Source organism: Xenopus tropicalis, chromosome 1 (assembly GCF_000004195.4).
Source record: "Xenopus tropicalis strain Nigerian chromosome 1, UCB_Xtro_10.0, whole genome shotgun sequence".
Lineage (NCBI taxonomy): Eukaryota > Metazoa > Chordata > Amphibia > Anura > Pipidae > Xenopus > Xenopus tropicalis.
The window spans coordinates 106360430-106379685 of NC_030677.2; the positions used below are offsets into that span (position 1 = coordinate 106360430).

The 19256-nt window shown below is 37.5% G+C and overlaps 1 protein-coding gene across 2 annotated transcripts in view; it reads left to right on the top strand.

Annotated features, from left to right (window-relative positions):
- The window catches only part of ssbp4 (single stranded DNA binding protein 4), a 234939-nt gene that overhangs the window by 204797 nt on the left and 10886 nt on the right, over positions 1 to 19256 (top strand). For both annotated transcript variants that reach the window (XM_012953833.3, XM_002940660.4), the window contains exons 6-15: positions 4843 to 4926; positions 8064 to 8123; positions 8352 to 8418; positions 11592 to 11662; positions 11971 to 12038; positions 14572 to 14617; positions 14980 to 15015; positions 15136 to 15190; positions 16560 to 16630; positions 16912 to 16990. In XM_012953833.3, coding sequence (XP_012809287.1) covers positions 4843 to 4926; positions 8064 to 8123; positions 8352 to 8418; positions 11592 to 11662; positions 11971 to 12038; positions 14572 to 14617; positions 14980 to 15015; positions 15136 to 15190; positions 16560 to 16630; positions 16912 to 16990 — 637 coding nt within the window. The remainder of the gene's footprint in view (positions 1 to 4842; positions 4927 to 8063; positions 8124 to 8351; positions 8419 to 11591; positions 11663 to 11970; positions 12039 to 14571; positions 14618 to 14979; positions 15016 to 15135; positions 15191 to 16559; positions 16631 to 16911; positions 16991 to 19256) is intronic.

The window sequence follows — 19256 nt, forward strand, 5'->3', positions numbered from 1 at the left end:
CAGACGGGGAGATTAGTTGCCGCACAACAAATCTCCCTTGTCGTGGGCATCAAATCTCCCTGAAATGCCATCCCACTGGCTAGAATGTAAATCGCCGGTGTGATGGCATACGCGGCGCCGCGATTTACCGAAGTCGGCGAAGTTTCCTCTCAATGCAACTTCGGCGACTTTGGTAAATCGTGGCGCCGTGTATGCCATAGGTGGGATGGCATTTCAGGGGCATTTCAGCGACTAATCTCCCCATCTGTCACAGGCCTAACATGTAGGTGACCATTCAAATCTAATTGATGATTGGTTGCTATGGGCAACATCACATGTTTGTCTCCAATGTTAATAAATACTCACCACACTTACCCATTTGCATGCATGGGATTAGCCAGTCAGAGTGCACATAGGGCAGATCTTATGTTTTTGTGCATTTTGTGCAAATCTGCCCCATGTGAGCTCTGGCAAGCAGATGCCCTGCCTGTCAGTAGTTACTGAACTGGGTATAGATCAGAACTGATTCCTGTGTTCTCTACCTTCATATTTCTGCTGGTAAAGGGCCCTTCATGTGTGACAGCCTAATGGAACTGAACGTGACATCACTGGTATATGTGGATTTTGGCCTGAAAATGCTCCAGTGGTGGTTAAAATATACGACTGGTTCAGATTTAACAAGCTTTTTTTCACATTGGGAAAAAAGCGAATTTCTGCATAGTACAGAATAGTGCCAACGGAACTCATTCCGATAAACTGACACATTGACTGCTTTGATAAAAGTGCCATTTTGTTAACTTTTTTCCAGACAGCATTTAGTTACAGTGATAAACTGTAATTTTGTGGGAATATTTTAGGACTCCCCACTTCAAATACATTTTCCCTATATTTTTAATGATAATGTCCATGTAACAAAGGAGTATATCTTAAGCTATTTAAGCTTGTGGAATGTGGATATTTCTGCTCATTTTGATTATATGCTTGGTTTTGGAATGCAATCTACATCTGCATACTAATACAACATTTGACTGTATCTGAATGCCTATCACAGTGTTGCATTTTTTTGATTGCTATGCATGCCTTGTATCAAGTATCCCAAGGCATTGTAAAGGAACAGCTGAATACTGCTATATGTTTTATGGTGGATAATTCACTTCCCCTACAGTAGTATATGAAAATACTGATATCAATAATAATACAGTTTTTGGAAGGGGGCCTATCGATCTCCCTCCTTTAGCATTGTGCAAGATTACTATATTGAAACATAGACATTCATTTAGGGTTTTTAGACTTCAGTTAAGCCAGTCAGATTGATATAGTAAATGTGAGTGGGTGATCTGTATACAAATAAACTCCTCCTAATGGGAGTGTAAAGCGCTCAAGAGACAAGAATGTGGATGTTAGCATGAAGGAGAAACATGTACAGCAGAGCCATGAAATGAGAATTGGAGAATGGAAGGTGCTGACGGATGGAATATTTGCAGATGTTTACATTAAATAAACCAGATAATTAGTGTTGCAAAGCACATGCAGAGATGTGTTGGGCTTTACACTTTGCACAATCGGGATTGCAATTTTCTTACAAACTGACAATAGCTTAGTCTTGTGATTTCACAACTTTGCTTTGTTGTCTTGCTGCTGACAATTTAGCATAGAAAAATAATTTCTCTTTTTCAACATCATTTAAGTCCTTGTCTATTGCTTTGTGCATTACCTGGCATACTGCCTACTTGTTCCTCCTTTATTTTGTCCCTTCAGTCTTTACAAGGTGCTGTTGATGTTATCTATTTGATTGGCACTCTCTCTCTGTATTCCTGTTAAGGCTACCAAATTCGGAGGCAAGGAGTATTTATTCTACTTAAAAGAAAAACGGCCTGTTCTGTATTTGTTTGAAACTTTACTTGGTGGCTTTAGTATTTGTTGGTGTGGGTTAATATATCATAACATAGAGGAGCATTATAATTCAGCTCTGTCCTTGCTTTTGCATGTCTAATTCTTTAATTTTTATGCTTCCAATGTTTTTGAGTTACATGCCATGAGTTGCATAGGTACAAGCAATACTGGGCAGCTTTTAGAGATACTATATAATACTGTATATGGATATTACCTTTCCTCTGATGCCAACTAAAACTCCACTGAGAGTATGGTATAATTTAAAAGTAGTGATGAGCAAATTTTCTCGCAAGGCATGGATTCACAGCGAAATCCCACATAAAAAAGGGCACGGTTGTGTTTAACAGGACAGATTTGCTCATCGCTCCTCAAAAGACTTCTATGCTTGTGTATATTTTTACATTCTGGTATTGTTACCTTTAGTGTTCTTCTATTTCAAGGTAAACAGCTTTTTAAAGAAGAACTAAATTTAACAAAAAAAAAAATAGGGCAGACCCCTATTAGCAGGGAAGACCTGTGTCTCCAGATATGGCCCCAGTAGCTCCCCATCTTCTTTACTGAATGTTCTCTGTGCTGCTGTCAGTTACTGAGCTTAGGGACCGATTTACAATATACTGGAAATATAGAATATAAATGTCACAATACGAGGCTGATTAGTAAATAATACAGATTATTAGCACATAGAAACTCGTGCAATTTGCATCAGAATGTAATAATCAGCCATGTAGCATCAGTTTATATGACAGACAAACCTCATTTTCTTCTTGATACTTTGCAACAACCCCTAAGTTTAGCTTCTCAACAGCTGCCCAGAGGCCACTGAGCATGTGAGTGTCACAGACACAGCGCCAGATTTTGTATTCGGGTGCCCCGAAGCCGCCCCCATTCGTGCCCCCCCCTCTATAGGTGCCTGTATAGCAGGCATTTTACAATATGACTGTGCTTCCTGCATAGGGATGTACAGATTTGGCACTTGGAGCACCTGAATGTTTCCAAAACTAGTCATCCTGTATGAGTTTCTGACTTGCCACAGCAGAAGTGTTGGTTTAGCTCAGAATGAGTAAGTAAGCCTATCAGGGGAGTGCTGGCCCATGCCACTGCTATAGGTGAGTTGCTGAAAGGAGATGCTAATCAGAGTTGACTGATTTTTGTCTCTGTTGGTAAATCACATGCAAGTTGAGATTGTATTTTGTTTGCATCTGAGGGCACAGTGTGTTTGAAACAGGCAAAGGAAACCATGTGAGTAACAATTCCTCAAGGCACATTAATACCAGGGCTTCATGTGCCCTGTACATTGTACATTGCACAATATTCAGCAAGCAGATACAGCCAGGAGTTTGGTACAAGTATAAATGAGTGTCTCATATTATACTTACAAATTACCTTAGTACTGTATAGCACAACATGGCCTGAGAGTGTATTTTCTTATCACTGGTAATTGCCAGCTTTACTGCTTCTTGACTGGCCTCACAATGTCAGTTCTAGTCTGTGCCATTGTCCTTCATAAATATGGAAATGTTTCAATAAAAACATGTCCAGCAATGCGAAGCATGTAATAGCAGTCATACCAAATAATTCTCTTAAGTAAACTTTTACTAAATTGTTTACTGCTTTGGCATGAGGATAACACTATCTTTCTACCACCTTCACTCCACTATTTTCCCTTCCTCTGCCAGACCTCTTCTCACTTGTACCACTAAAATCTTTTACTCTCACATACTTTCTAATGAGAGCAGGCACACAATAAATTACTGTTTAAACATCCTAACTGACATTGCTAGTTTTAGTTAATGAACTATAGTGTTGAAAACACTCTTTATATATGCATACAGTTTTGTATACTTTAGAACCCTGAAATTTTAAGTGTAAATGAAATGCAACACTTGTGTGCATGCATTACAGTAACCAATATTAGAGAACCTCCATGGTCTCCCCAATGCTTATCACTGATGGTTGTCTTTTGGTGACATATAGCATCAGTTACTTGGTTGCACCAGAAAGACTATTTGCTGTCTGGATGTGAGAGATCCCCATTTATCAGCTTATTGTGCTGTAGGAAATGTGTGCGTTATGAAGCGTCTACAGCTCTAGACAAATCTATCCATCCCTCTATTGGTTAAATTTTGGCCGTTCTGATTTTTATAGCATGCTTCAGGTACAGAGAGAGGAGGGGGAGCAAAAAAACTTGTTGCTGTCAAAAATGTGGAAATAACGTTTTTCTTCGAAACAGCCAGAGAGATGAGAAAGGTCACAGTGCCCTCTAATGGTGGATCCTTTTTGTTTGTCTTAAACACAGGGTGTACGGCTATGCCAAGTATTTATCTCCTTAGCTGGATAGAAAATGATTTTATTAATTGCTTCATTTATCCCCTTTTCTTTTGCCTGGACATGATTGGTCTGGTTGGTACCTAGCGGGACTGGGCTTGCAGACTCAAACCAGTGGCTGCCATATGTCTCTTATTAGCCTTGGACGTTAATTACAAGCTGTAATAAGAAGCTTTATTAAATCTAAAACCAAATGCTGTAGATGCTCTCTCTCTTCACAGCTGGAAATATTTGCACTGAGATCCAGTCTTGCCTCATAAGCAAGCAGTTATATGCTCACATGGGAATCCATAGAATGAGGGATGATGATGTTATTAGACTCCAAAACATACTAGAATCTGTGATAACTTTCTGCAGAGTAAGTGTTAGTGACTTGGTTAGTTGTAGCAATGAACCTATAGCACCCAAGTAGCAATTAACTTTGGCATTCCACTGCAACTGGAATAATGCATGCAAATAGCTGGGTAGTTGTATTTATACAAGTTAATGTGTCAGAGGGGTATCACTTAATTAGGAGTCTTTCTTATGTGTGGGTTCTTTGAGGATTGCCAACTACAAGGCTCTACGAATACTTGTATGTGTACTTTAGCCTTGTAAGATATTTACTATTATATCATAAGCATATTTATTTATCTTCTTTTAAAGGGACCTCCAGGTTCTCAGCCATCACCTCACGCACAGCCTCCTCCTCACAACCCCAACAACCCTATGATGGGTCCTCACAGTCAGGTAAGATTAAAAGTCTAATCCCATGGATGCTTTCAAGTGTGCCTGGTTTCCATGTTGTTATCAAGCCACTCAGGGCAGTGTCACTGAATGGCTGACAAAAAGGGTATAACTAAAAGCACAAAGCTGACTGTGTATTGGCCCAGTATAAACAAGATTCTGTACCTATGCTTAAATGGAGTGTTAGTACAAGCCAAACCTAGAAAATTAAAGGAGAATGAAAGTCAAATTTTACTAACCACACTATTCAATAGTACTAGTGTTGTTAAGTAAAAACGCTATATTTCTGGCTTGTCTAATTAAATATTTACAGAGATACACTTACTGCATGCTGCACACTCGTTTCAGTGAATGGCGCGGCCATCTTTGAAAAGGAATGCCCACTTCCTTTGCCTCAAGGTCTGCACTGAGCATGTGCAAAATTCCCTCCCCCCTGAGCCTAGGCGCACTCCCGTGCTTGCTCTTTTCTTATTATCAAGCAGAGCCACTCCCCACACAGCTCGGTCGTCGCTCATCTCCTCCTTTCTGCTATATTAATATTGCACAGTAAGTGATTGGATCCTCATATACACAAGCCTACTGATATTCTCACAGAAGCAATGCCTTTACTCTTACACTAGATCATTGTCACACGAAATAAAACATTTTTTTATAAGTTTTGTATGAGATTTTTTTGTATAAGATTTGTTGAGTTTTTTCTGATCTATTAATTTCAAAACTATATATTAGATAATGACTTACTGTAATGAACCAAAATTACTATTTTATAATGTACATCCATGATATTTTATAATGTACTCCTATACACATGTAAAAAATACACTCACAAATATGTTCACTGGTACTCTCACAGCTCGCGCTGTGTAAATGCTCCGGTAGCTCTGAAGAAATGAATGGAGTGGTTATTGACACGCGTTGCTATGGCAACGGCGGCTCCGCTTTTGATTGGCTGAGGGGCATTTAGGGGGTGGGGCTAAGGCGCGCATACTAATGATGCAGGGAGCGCGCACAGGCACAGCAGGGAAGGGGCTGTCCTGTTACACACATGCGCAGGACACCAGAATCCAAGGCACTGCGGCTTAAGGCTGCCAATGGCAGCCCACAGGAAGTGGCTCCCAGATTTGGTGATGTTGCTGGAGTCTTCAGAATGCTGCACGCTGCCAGCAATAGATCAAAGACAGGAAGGCAGGGATCTGGGAGCAAGCTCTACAGTGAGTACTATAGACAAATGCCTGTAGAATAAGTCTTACTTGATAATAACCTTTCCTTGTCCTTTAAGGCAAACAGCAGAAGACAGCGAGAGACAAAGTGTATTAATAATGCACCAGAATAAGGCCCACTTTAATAGCAAGTCTCTCCGAAATGAAGTAAAAACATAAAAGTTTGTTTTACATTATGGTTAAAGATGTGCCCAGTAGTGATATGAACCGTATCATGTATCGTTGACCATAATGTAAAATAACCTTTATATACTCTAAATTTACCTTTTATATACTTTTTCGAAAGAAAGGGGATATAAAACACAAAAATGTATTGATGTAAACCTAGCCTTTTTAGTGGTTTGTAGTGAGATATTAGCAGTTTTAGACTGCTAATAGCAGACTTTCAGCTCAATAGCTCTCTGAAGGTCCTGCAACCTGTCTATGGTCCCTCTAAATAGTCAATTAACCCTAGGGTTGTTTATAATCCAAAAACCTAGTATATGGCAAATATCTCAGAAACTACTAAAAACAGTAAACTACTGTAAATTGTTGCAAAAGTGCTCAGAAAGGCTCTCGGAGTAAGGTTACATCATTTCATTTTGTGGGTTTATATCCCCTTTAATTACATACCTGCCACAAAAACAAGTCTGTTATAAAAGAACACATAGGCTCATGCTCTGCAATTACCCAGCACAGTGGCTGACAAAGAAAAGCAACCCTCCCCTTTCTAGCCCCCCCCCTTAAGTTTAATTTGTACTTTTCTACAGTCCTGCATTCCAACACAAATGGAAAAACCTTCATTAATATTTGAACATCTTTCACTAAGGGCAGCAGGAAAATAATGTAATATTAATATTGTATTGACTACCTGTTGTGTCCTGGGAATAACAGAGCCAGGCCAAGCCAATGAAACATGCTGCTGTGTTTGAACAGCTGATAAAACTTAGCCCTTCTTCACATATTACCTCTGATTTACTAAGTCTAATTTTTGCAAAATAAAAAAGCCCATAGACAGGAGGTCAGTGCTTGGGGTTTCTTTGCACAGAGACCTTTTTTATTGAGTTGCCCTGCGTTGCTCTCTTTTTGTCACTTTATTCTGTCTTCATAAACATCAGTGGCAGTTTGATTCTGTTCAAATCCTTCATACACATGACTTTCAGCTACAGTAAGGGGGTTTAAATTTGGTGTTTATTGCTGAGAATTGCCTTTAGAATGGCTTAAAAAAACTTTCCTTTTGAAACTGAAAATATTACTATAAATATGAGGTTATTTCAGTGAAATGTTGGGTATCTTAACTCACTCACAGCTTAGTAGCAAAATGAATTAAGCCAGAATTTCATAAAATCCCTTAACTATTTGATGGAACTTGTAGGCATATTGGTTGCACACTGATCAGTTGCTGTTGTGGGGTAAATTCCAAGAAATAACCCAACATCCCATAATATTTAGTTTTCATTAGACAACTGCTGTTAGTTGTCCCAGAGAAAGCACCTTAAGAATGTACCAACAATATGTGTAGACACAAATTAATATAAAAATGGGGCGCACGTGTTGTTTAGAGGTTCACTTTACTGGTTACCTTATTAGGGAACAATTGGTTGAAAGCGGGAGAAAAACAGTGCTAAATCTTTTAATGCAATGGTCATGTTCTGCCTTTTTCCTATTACCTGTACTGTAAGTTATTTTGCCCTTTGCCAAGATTGGTGTTATGGTTTCGTATACCCTGTCATTAGGGTTCTTTTGTAGACACTCAGTAATAAACCCTGTGTTGCTGGGTGCCATGCAATGTTTTTTTTTTAAATCCCTGTTCTCCAGGGTACCATATAGGATGATTTTCCTAGACATTGTGTAGCCCAATATAATCAGCATCAGCTAGGAATTTCCTGCAAAACCATTGTTGTCTCTAGAATGAAGTATTTTTTTTCATATCTTCCTCAGCCCTTCATGTCACCGAGGTATCCAGGTGGCCCAAGACCTTCCCTCAGAATGCCAAATCAGGTTTGGATATAATTCCATGAATATATTTACACTGAATGGTATTGTTGCATCAAACACAATAATATGGTATTGCATCATCATTATTGCTTTTAGTACCATAGGCTCCATGTTGCCCCTCCAGTAACTTGAACTGAAAGTGCTTGAGAGAGTGGATAACATAAAGAGAATGAAATTTGCTCTTATGACGATGTAGCACTTAAACATAAAATAACTGACTTTCTTTTTCAGCCTCCTGTTGGGGTTCCAGGTTCACAGCCTTTGCTGCCAAACTCTATGGATCCAACTCGGCCCCAGGGTACGCTAATAATTAGTTTAGGCTTTTATAATGATAAAATGATTGTAAAACTTGTGTATAAACTGAGTATATTTTCCCAGTGTCTTATATCACTATTAAGATAGCCCAAACTAGATGGCCCCAAAGATAAGGATGGGGACTATTCTGTAGGAAGGTCACAGTGTGGATTAGGCTGAATAATCTACTACCTGACAGGCATGAAAATAAAAATATTACTTTATAGTCTACATGTTCTAGCTATAGTAGTACTATGAGAATATTAATGAATGATTATAATATACATGTATGCAAGCAGTGTAAGATGATTCATGCATTCTTTTGATAGTACTATGTACCATATTTAATATTTCTTGCCAGTTTCTAACCTTCTTGTTTTAAATATTCACTCAAAATTTCATAGACTCAAATGGTAGAATATTCAAAAAAACATATTTTTTTCTAGGGGCTTAAATGGACATGATCACTAAGATCAGGGTTGCATTTTGCAGCAGATTTTCAGAGCAGAGCAGACTTCTTCTTGAGTACTCCCCTGATAGGCTTTCTCTAAGATTAGGGAAAGCTTGTGTAGTGTATCCTGAGTACATGAATTAGAATCACTGAATGCTGGTTTAACACCATATGATGAGTTTAACTCTGCTCGGATGGAAATAGATGGGGAAGCAGAGGGACACTATCAGGAGTTCCCATTACGTCTTAGTGGCGCACCTCAACAGCTGGCACAAATACAGAAGCAGAGGACTTCTGGGCTCAGTTTTTCTTATTCCATAACTGCATCAGGAATAATCCAGGGGTTTTGAATTGCCTACAGAAGGGGGGGTCTGCCTGCAGCCCTCCAGCTAAATTACAAAGCACTAGGTATGATACCTAGAATATAGGTCAATGATTCCTTATTCTTGGTATGTCACATTTATATTCCATTTTCATCTAATGGGATACAGCTGCCCTACTGGAGATTTAAGCAGAGGATACCGCCATCCAGGGACTCGCCCAGTGTCTTCACAAAACTTTTTAAAAACATAATTGTTCAAAAATAATCTGTCCCATGTCTGACATGTAGTCACAGGTTGTACCAAGTGACTCACCAATCAGTCTGACGGAATCCTTTTCCCAGTGCATTAGAGTTTTTTGTGTATTAGAATCAGGCTCTACAAGATGAGGGTATAAAAGAAAATCTGCTATAGTCTGTTTGCATATGGCCATTCTCTAGTAAACTGATATAGCAAAAGTATTTGTATGTAGTGAGTTAAGAAATGAATGACCCCACAAGCACTGAAATATGTGATGGGATCCATCAAAATGCTTATATCATAACAATCCGTATCATAGGGCTTAAATAGAGCCATATAGATTTCTTATCTACAAAGTATTTCTATTTTATAGCCAATTTCCAAACAACCTGGAATCTTGAAGGGGCAAAACTGATAGGCATTCCAAAAATGACCCGATTTTGAACAGGTACAGGAATGGGATCCATTATCTGGAAACCTGTTATCCAGAAAGCTCTGAATTACAGGAAGGCCATCTCCCATAGACTCCATTATAAGAAAATAATTCTAACTTTAAAAAATGATTTCCCTTTTCTTTCTAATAGTAAAACAGTACCTTGTACTTGATCCCAACTAAGATATAATTAATCCTTATTGGCGGCAAAACAATCCTATTGGGTTTATTTAATGTTTAAATTATTTTTTAGTAGACTTAAGGTAATGGAGAGCCAAATTACAGAAAAACCCCAGGTCCCAAGCATTCTAGATATCAGGTCCCATACCTGTATTGTATTGCTATGCAAGAAAAATACAATATTGTATGAGATTTCTATAAAGTAAAATCTTTAGATTCATCACAATAACTTAATAGTGAAACATACGAAACAGTGATCAAACACTCAAATTGACATTTGGAGAGATATCTCAACCTTTTATACAAAAGACAAGAAATTACCCAAGGCTAAACCCAAAGTATTATACAATCTAGTGATTTTTTTCGTGATCAGTGGCTCCATTTTCTTATACCTTTCTAACACAAAGCTCCATATGACATCCCTGACTTGTGTCTGTTAAACCCCCTCAGGTTTCACATACAAGTGCATGTGTGCTTTTCTGTATCATTTTACCTAAAGTGGATTTGTAAATGCAATCATTTTGTTCTGTGCTGTCAAGAGTGGATTAAATGGGATCCTTAAAGAAGGAAAGTCTTTTTGGCATTTTATTGGCAATAGATTTGGCACATTAGTGCCACCTAGAATGCTATATTTATTCTGTAGAAAGCTCTAGCATACCTGAGTAAAGAGCCCTAGAGCTCCCTCCCTTTAAAATTGCAGCTGCCATTTTAGCTTGGTTTTCATAGCTTCCTGCTCTAGCTCTAACTGCTGTTAGCTCAGTTTACACATTCCTAAAGGAGGGGGGTGTGAGTTTTCTTATGGGAGGGGGGAGCAGGAGGAGGGAGAAAGGAGAGAACTACGCAGACTTTAGCCCTGGGAATGAAGGATTTTTCTGAGAGAGGAAGTCAGATACCCTAAGAACATGTTTACAAAAAAGGAGACAAGAAATCTTGTGTTTCTATTGATAGAGGACTCCGTGCAGCGTTTTCGTAAGTGCTTATGGCTGTATTTACATAGACCTTTGTGATAAAGCTTACTTAGATTTTACCTTTCTTTCTTCTTTAAACAATTCTGCAACTCTGTATTTTTTTGTTTCTGGTTATTGTTTGTAACACTTTAATCATCCAGTTTTTTTAACACTCATATTACCTGAAAATATTAAAATACAAATGCCTTAATGGCATGCAGAGCAATGTTTACTACTACATTACCAGAATACCCTCAAAGAGATTTTTGCTTAGTACCGGGAAATTCCCATGCTTTCACATAATATATTAAGGAATGGGTACAAACTAAGAGTTGTTCCTGCTATGTAGAGAGGCAGCCCTATGCAACCAAAGATATCAGATTATGCACCCTGATGTGTTGGTCACTTGTAGTCACTTTTTGTGGGATTATGACACATTAGGGGAGCTATAGGATATTTAAGTGTAGGCCTGAAAGCTAAGAGACAGTGGCAGCTTAGGTGAGCCAAAAGCATCTATTGACAATTAAGCAATTACCGGTATGTAATTTCCAAAGAGCAGACAGACACATGCTTAAATGCTAATATTCACATTATCTTATTTTTCAGGACATCCAAACATGGGGGGCCCTATGCAGAGAATGAACCCACCACGGGGCATGGGAGCAATGGGACCACAGGTAATAAAACCCAGCTACAAAAAAACTGTCCATGGTAAAGAAGAGGCTACTGTGTTTTTATCTGCTGAAGTGCTGGTTTCAGTCAAGTTCCAACTTCTACCAAAGTTTTCCAAAAGCCCATTCTTACTGGTCTTTTGGAAATATGTGTTCCTCTATTGTGTCACAAGTGAACCAAAGGTGCAGCTGTTGGTTGTTGTTTTTTGTCCGAAATAAAAATGTATCATAGATGTAAGAAACATGTAAATTATTGCTAAAACAACAAAAATTAGAACTGTTTGATTATTAACCTTTACCTTTGCTTATTTCAGAATTATGGCAGTGGTATGAGGCCTCCTCCCAACTCATTAGGTGGCCCTGGCATGCCTGGGATGAATATGTAAGTATGGATCTACTTCTTTCTACTCTTTTCTCAGTAGAGCAGTCTGTTCTATGGGGTATAATCTGTTCGGTAATAACTAACAAATATTCCTCTCCTGTAAGTGTCAAATTCTGTTTATTTACACACAAATTGCTGTAGACTAATGCTAAAGCATTATTGCCTGGTGTGTATGTATTGTGGGAATTCACTCAAATGATAGCCTTAGTCATAAATTCCAGCAACATCCAGGGTAACTTTAAAGAGAAATCCATCTGTTTTATATACAATGGAGGTTTTCAAGAGGGTATTAACTTGTTGCAGCATATCACAAAAGTAACAGTAATTCACAGTTTTTATTCATTAACCAGAATAGACTAGCAAAATCCTAGCCCCTTCCCCAGGGGGTGGCTCATCACTCCCAGCCCCTGAGCTAGCCCATTGATTAAACACTGCCTCTGTTATTCTCCTATAGGCTGTCTCATAGACAAGCCAGAGGGGCTGCTATAAGATGACATAGACAATCACTATTTAGATAAATAGTAGGGGGCTGTTTGGGCATCTGTGCACTTGAAATGCCAGGGCCTATTTTAATCTCAGTCCAGACCTGCTCATAGAGCATTCTGGGAGATATGTTCCTTCCCTCTAGTGATTTCCCAGACACTGTGCCGCAGTATCTTTCTCCCAATACTACTAACAGAATATCAGATACCCAGGTAGTCAAGTTCAATTACTCTTACAGTGCAAGTAATGACAGAATTTTTAAACCAAAAACAGTTTTAAAAATTTATATACTGGGTTTACAAATATCTAAAAAGAGAAACGTACAGTGGCAGACATAGAGTAACCAGGCCCCTCTTTAGGAAGGTGTGATAACTGGGCTCACAGAAGTGGCATGTTATTAATGTTTTAAAAGTCAGTAATTTTATTTGGAACATAAATATTGTCATTACCAGATCTTTTACATGGAAACCCTGTATACAGAAGGCTCTGGAATATAGGAGGGCCACCACCCATTGACCCCACTTTAAACAAATAATTCAAGGTCCTTATTCTCTGTAATAACAAAAAAAGTATCTTTTACTTGACGATAACTAAGCTGCATGAATCTATTTTGGTGGAAAAACAATCCTATTGGATTAAAGTAGAGTTTTCTAAGGACCTTGAGGTATGGCAATCAAAATTGTGGAAAGGTCCCTTACCATTAAACCCCCAGGTGCCAAAGATAACAGATAATAGATCCCATATAAGTATATTTATAAGTATATTGTATTTTCCATAAGCTAGATTTAGATGTTGAGCCAGACCCTAATTGAGCCAGACCACAATAGAGAATTAATAAGGCAGTGAATTAGCTTCCTATGGTCTAATAATGTGAATTTAGGGAGCTGAATAAGAAGAATTTGAACAGACTGTTTTGGCATGCTCCATAACTCTTTTTATATTGCTGCTTCTCATTTCCCTGATACTTGATTTCCATTAGAATAAGAACAGTTCTTTTATATATTTAGTTTTACTACCAAAGGTTCAGTTGGTTCTGCAATATTTACCTTGTACTTTGTAATACCTTTTTGTTATCATATTAGTACACAAGTATATGATCTTTTATCCAGAATGCTTGGGACCTAAGTTTTTACAGATAATTAGGTTTTCTGTAATTTGTATCACTATACCATAAGTCTGTTAAAACCCATATTAAGATTAATTAAGTTTAGTAGGATTGTTTTGCCTCCAGTAAGGATTTGTTATATCCTAGTTGGGATTAAATGCAAGGTACTGTTTAAAAAAACAAACAAAACAGAATTATTTGATTAAAATGCGTGATGGCAACCATGAAATACTTACAAAAAATTCAATGTATCATTGCAACGACTTGGTGTTTTAAATATACAGGGTCCTGATTTTTGTTGAAATCTTCTTTCTTTGCATTTTTATATTCTGCTATACGCCATATATTTTACCGGCAATTGGTTTCTGTGATACTGAACTTATATAACTGATTATAGAGATAGTTAATTTAACCATTTCATATTTTTTCCCTTATTCCTCTTTATTTTATTCATGAAAAAGGCTAACATTTTGTTAACTGACTTACACTTAATTTTGGACATATATTTTGAATTATATGTAATACTTATTGTGATGAAATGTATATATTATAAATCAGAACTAATGCGTTTACTTGCAGAAGCATTTTCACACCACCCAATAATTCCTGTTATAATGATATTTATTGTTTGTTTGTAACATGCACACAATTAGTACAAGGGTATAATTTAGTCATTTCATTAGAATGCCATAGAATGTTTACATGAATATCTGCATTTCACAAGGATAAACAGAAGGTTTGTTCATGAAATGCTGAACTTTTTTGTGGTAACTGCCTGTGACATATTAATATATAGAGATTATAGCCTGCTGTAATCGGTCAAATGTTTCACATAAAAAAAGCCAGCATACTAGTTTATCTGTCCAAAAGGTACTACAATATTCCTTTGGCAGATTTTAGCATTACTGCATATAAAATAAGGGGGTACCCTTTTATTTTACACAGGGGTCCAGGAGGAAGGGGTCCCTGGCCAAATCCAAATGCTAACTCTGTAAGTAATTCATTTTTATTCTGGATGTTTTTTGAATGTTTTCTGAATGTTCTGAATGTTTTTTTATTGAATAATCCATAATGATTGTGGAATGTTAACATATAGTTATAGATATGCTGTGTTATCTTTTATGGGAAAAAAAACTTTTACATGATGTGTTTAATAACTATTTGCTTGTGCAAAATATTTTAGACTTTGTATTGTCTTTGTATTTATTTATCTATCTCTCTATATTTCTATCTATCTATCTATCATCTATCTATCTACTATCTATACACAATGATATGTAATTGTCTTCAAAGAGAAAAAAACTAAACCTTCCTTCATAAGAATTACTGGTTTCTTTGCTTGTTCCAAAACAGATAGCGTATTCATCATCCTCTCCAGGAAACTATGTGGTATGTTCGGCAGCAAAACAACTTTTTGTTCATTACCATTTTTCCTGTGTCAGTCCAACCCTTTATGTTTATTGGCCCATAAATAAACTGGAAGCAACATGAACTCTGCTTTGTTTTTAGGGTCCTCCGGGAGGTGGTGGTCCCCCAGGAACCCCTATCATGCCAAGCCCTGGAGGTAAAGAAACACAAATATTGTACCTTCCATGTTTTCATTAGCTAGATGAAAGCATTCCCAATAGAGTGAGTAGGTTATGATACAGTTAGGAGAGATGCATAAGGGGGCCATTTACTAATGTTCAGATTTTTTTTTCTGATTCAGATTTTTTGTGCTAAAAGTCGCAGAATAAAAAGTATTGATTTTTTCCAAAATTTACTGTGCAACAAAACAGCTAAAATCAGAATCCTACAATTCACCAGCAAAAACTTTTTGAGATCATGTAGAAGTCAATGGCAGATGTCTCTTTTCTTCCCTGGAGGATCCTTCTTTGCTTCTTTGCTTCAGGCTTTTGAAACTGGATTTTTTGGGCAACAATTCTAAAAAATACCGACTTTTGTGTAACTTTTTCCTGCCCAAACTTTTTAAGTTCAGACATTTCTAGAAATGGGTTTATTCAAATTTAAAGATAAAAAAAAATAGCAGAAGTTAAAGTTTTAGTAAATCTGCCCCTGTCAATGTAATTCTCAACTAGAAGGCTAGTCAGAAAGTTGTTACCTTTAACTGAACTTGTGGTATTAACATTAGTCTAGTAACCCATAGGAATTTGTCAGAGGGTTTCTATGATTTTTCTAACTGAGACTGCTGAGTGGTTGCTATTGGTTATTGGGCCATAGCAAACTGGTCTTACAGCTGGGCCATTTGTGAGCATAAGTAAATTGTAGCACTGATGCAGTGCCCTCTGGTTATTGGACAAAATAAAATTACTGTTTAGTTTTCAACTACAGAAAAGAAGGAACCATTTATATCCCGATCAGTACAATTTTGTGGGCTCAGGTTCATGATTTAATAGAAAAAGCAAGGAATGATTAAAGACAATAGCGAATGTAGCATATCTAGCTTTGTGTAAATAGGTGTAGGCACATTCATTGCTACAACTGCCATTATCCCCAGTGCCAGAGATGTTAGGAGATGATACACAACAGCTATAGAGCCAAAGTAGTTTAGTAGTGACAAACTAAGTAGTTGTGCTTCGTGGTGCATCACCATTGTGCTATATAAGCTAATAGTAAATCAGTGACAAAGTACAAATAAATGTGCCACACTGAAGAACAGATTAAAAAAAAACAGAAATATATCTATCTATATTCATTATCTTGCTACTTGATAAAGAGGTGGGAGCCTCGAAATGTTGTAATGCAATTGTTCTAAAGATTTTTTCTTTTTTCATTTAAATGAGTCTGGACCTTTTTGTTTCTTTCTATATATATATATATATATATATATAATGTATCTGTTATAACCCAAAAGGCTTTATGGTGGAGGGGTATCTACTTGCATTTCCTTGTTCCTTTAACCATTCTTTCACCTTTGATAATCTTTTGTACAGACTCTACAAATTCTAGTGAAAACATGTACACTATGATGAATCCTATTGGACCTGGTGGAAGTAGACCTAACGTAAGTGACCTTTGCGCCTTTGAATTACAAGTTAATTTATATGCTTGCCAGTTGTGTCCATATTGCCCATATAAAACTTTACAGTGTTTGTGTTACATCCTTCACCCTTTCTGCAAAATGCTGCCATGGTGCAGTAATTGTAACAGGACAATATCTTGTAGTTAAATATGATCACAATTTTGATTTAGGTTCATAGACAGCCCATTAATTACTGCATTGCACACATACAGATGTATTGACCATATTAGCTGCCTTTTTAAATTACCTAGTTCTTCTTACAGTTCCCAATGGGCCCTGGCCCTGATGGTCCCATGGGAGGAATGGGAGCTATGGAACCTCATCATATGAATGGATCTCTAGGTAAGAGTTCCTACATTGACTGTACCTTTCAGACATACCATACACCTCGCATCTGACCAGAGCATTTTGATTTGTGCTGTAGCATTACACACCCTAAATTCTAGCTGCCACAAAAAGCAGGCTCAGGATACTGAAGGAAAGTGCTTACATTTGGGGGGGGGGGGGGGGCACTGGGAAAGCTTAGTTGTTCTATTTAGGATCAAAAAACAGTTCCAAGCCTTCATTCTATAGGGACAATATTTATATACAGTTTATTGCTTTTGTATATAGGGGTTTTAACATTTTGCACTTCACCTTCTCATTTTGGCTAGATGCTGGTTTGCCATTAGTTGTAATAACAAACACTATGGCAGGGTGAAACAGAGGGCTATTGAGGATAATTAATTGACCAACATTTATGAGTTCCCCTTGGATAACTCTGCTGGCCAAGGGTAGGACAGTGGGCCAGACTGTGTTAAGACCAAGCTGGGCACTAAAGTATACAAATAAGTTCAGATTGATGCTCACCAAGCTATGATTTGTTGATACCTTGCGGCCGTTAGAAACTTCTCCTCACATGACATATGCCCCTGGACTGGGTGCAGATATTACTTCAGTCTACTGCCTAGTGCATAGAGGAACCACAAAACATGAAGGGCACTGCCCTCACACTGATACATGTATTATGTCTCTCAGCTAGCAAAAAGTACATCAGGACTCCTCTCCAGCACAAGAAGAGGGGGAAATCACTAACATCTTTGGGTGATGCTGGGATAATAGCTCCTAGAACATAATAGATAACAAAGAGACTGAATGAGGAACAAATGGAGAGGCTATGTGCTGCAAAAGAAAAAGGCTCAGCAGAAAAAAACCTCTTAATACAAATAGCTAAAAAGCTGGCTGGCATTCATGAAAAACTGAACATATAATAACACAAGGCAATTCAAATATAGAAATGGACCCCACAGAGCAAAGAGACAATACTTAGAGTAGCATTAACAGAATGGCATTAGTACAAAGATTTAACCATATTATGTTACTGCTTATTCCTACCTGATAAAAGCAGTGCTTGTTTCTCCATGTCCACAAAAAGCCACAGTTGGTAGACCAGGTTTCCTTTTGACCAGAAATTTACTGCCATGGTTGGACAAAGTGATGGTGGGAAGAAACAAGAACAGAGAGAGGGTGGTTGTAAGCTTTGACATCAAAGCACAGATGTACCTATAGCTATGAGAGCCCATAGGCCAGACACGTACAGCAGGGGTCTTCAGACTTGAACAAAGTCATAGCAATTCAGCTTCACCCAGGGCCTATTTGCTTGAGATCTGTAGTTCCCAGTTTTGCTATATTCTCTTATGGACAAATTTGGTCCAGTGCAATTACCTATATCTTTTATTTTTTTGGTCTAGAGCAGAATTACTAAATCAAATGGCTGACTAGTGGCAATTGCTATGAAATATTGCACTGTGAGAACTGCAGCGAGTATATTGTTACCTTTTATAAACTCTCATGGTCCCTAACTGTGTGGCTTTTTGCCATGATACAGAAGCTCAAAATATTAAAGAATCTATTGTGTTTCCATTTCTATCTGACATAAAAAGGCTGATTTCAGGCCAGATGTCCGTCGGGCAGGTCTGTCTTTCTTGCCTATACACATGCAGATAAACTGCCAAATCGGTCTAAAAGACCCATATCGTCAGCTAGAATCGGCCCGTGTATGGCCACCTTAACTTTATAAATGTACATGCCCCCTAGTGCAACAATCCATTACAACCAACAATCACTTTCCTATGTGGTTCCTATCAGTTACTGCTACAGTTTAGTGCCCTAGTGAAACAGCTGATCAAGCTTATTTTGTGTTTGCTGGCTATAAGGTACTTCCAATGGGGATTTATCACATACTTATATAATTATTTTGTTTTATACATTTGTGTATATGACAATTACAAGTAATGCACTCATAAAAACAGTTACAGTTGAGCTATTTTTAAATATGATATTCTAAAATGTTTACTATAATATACAATGAATACCCACTGTTTGTTTCTGCTTTAAGGAATATTTCCAGTGTTTATTTTTCTATTGTATTTTTTATTCAAGTCTGGATAAAAAATGATATTTAAAAATAATGTAAGGCAGCCATCTAGTGGTGTTATGAACAACTACATCTTAAAAGCTAATGTTTACTTATGCTGCTATTACCATTATTTATGCTCTTTAGGCTGAGCTATATTTTTTGAATACTTATTCGTAATGCTATCTGTGTGTTAAAATATCAGTGGTGTAA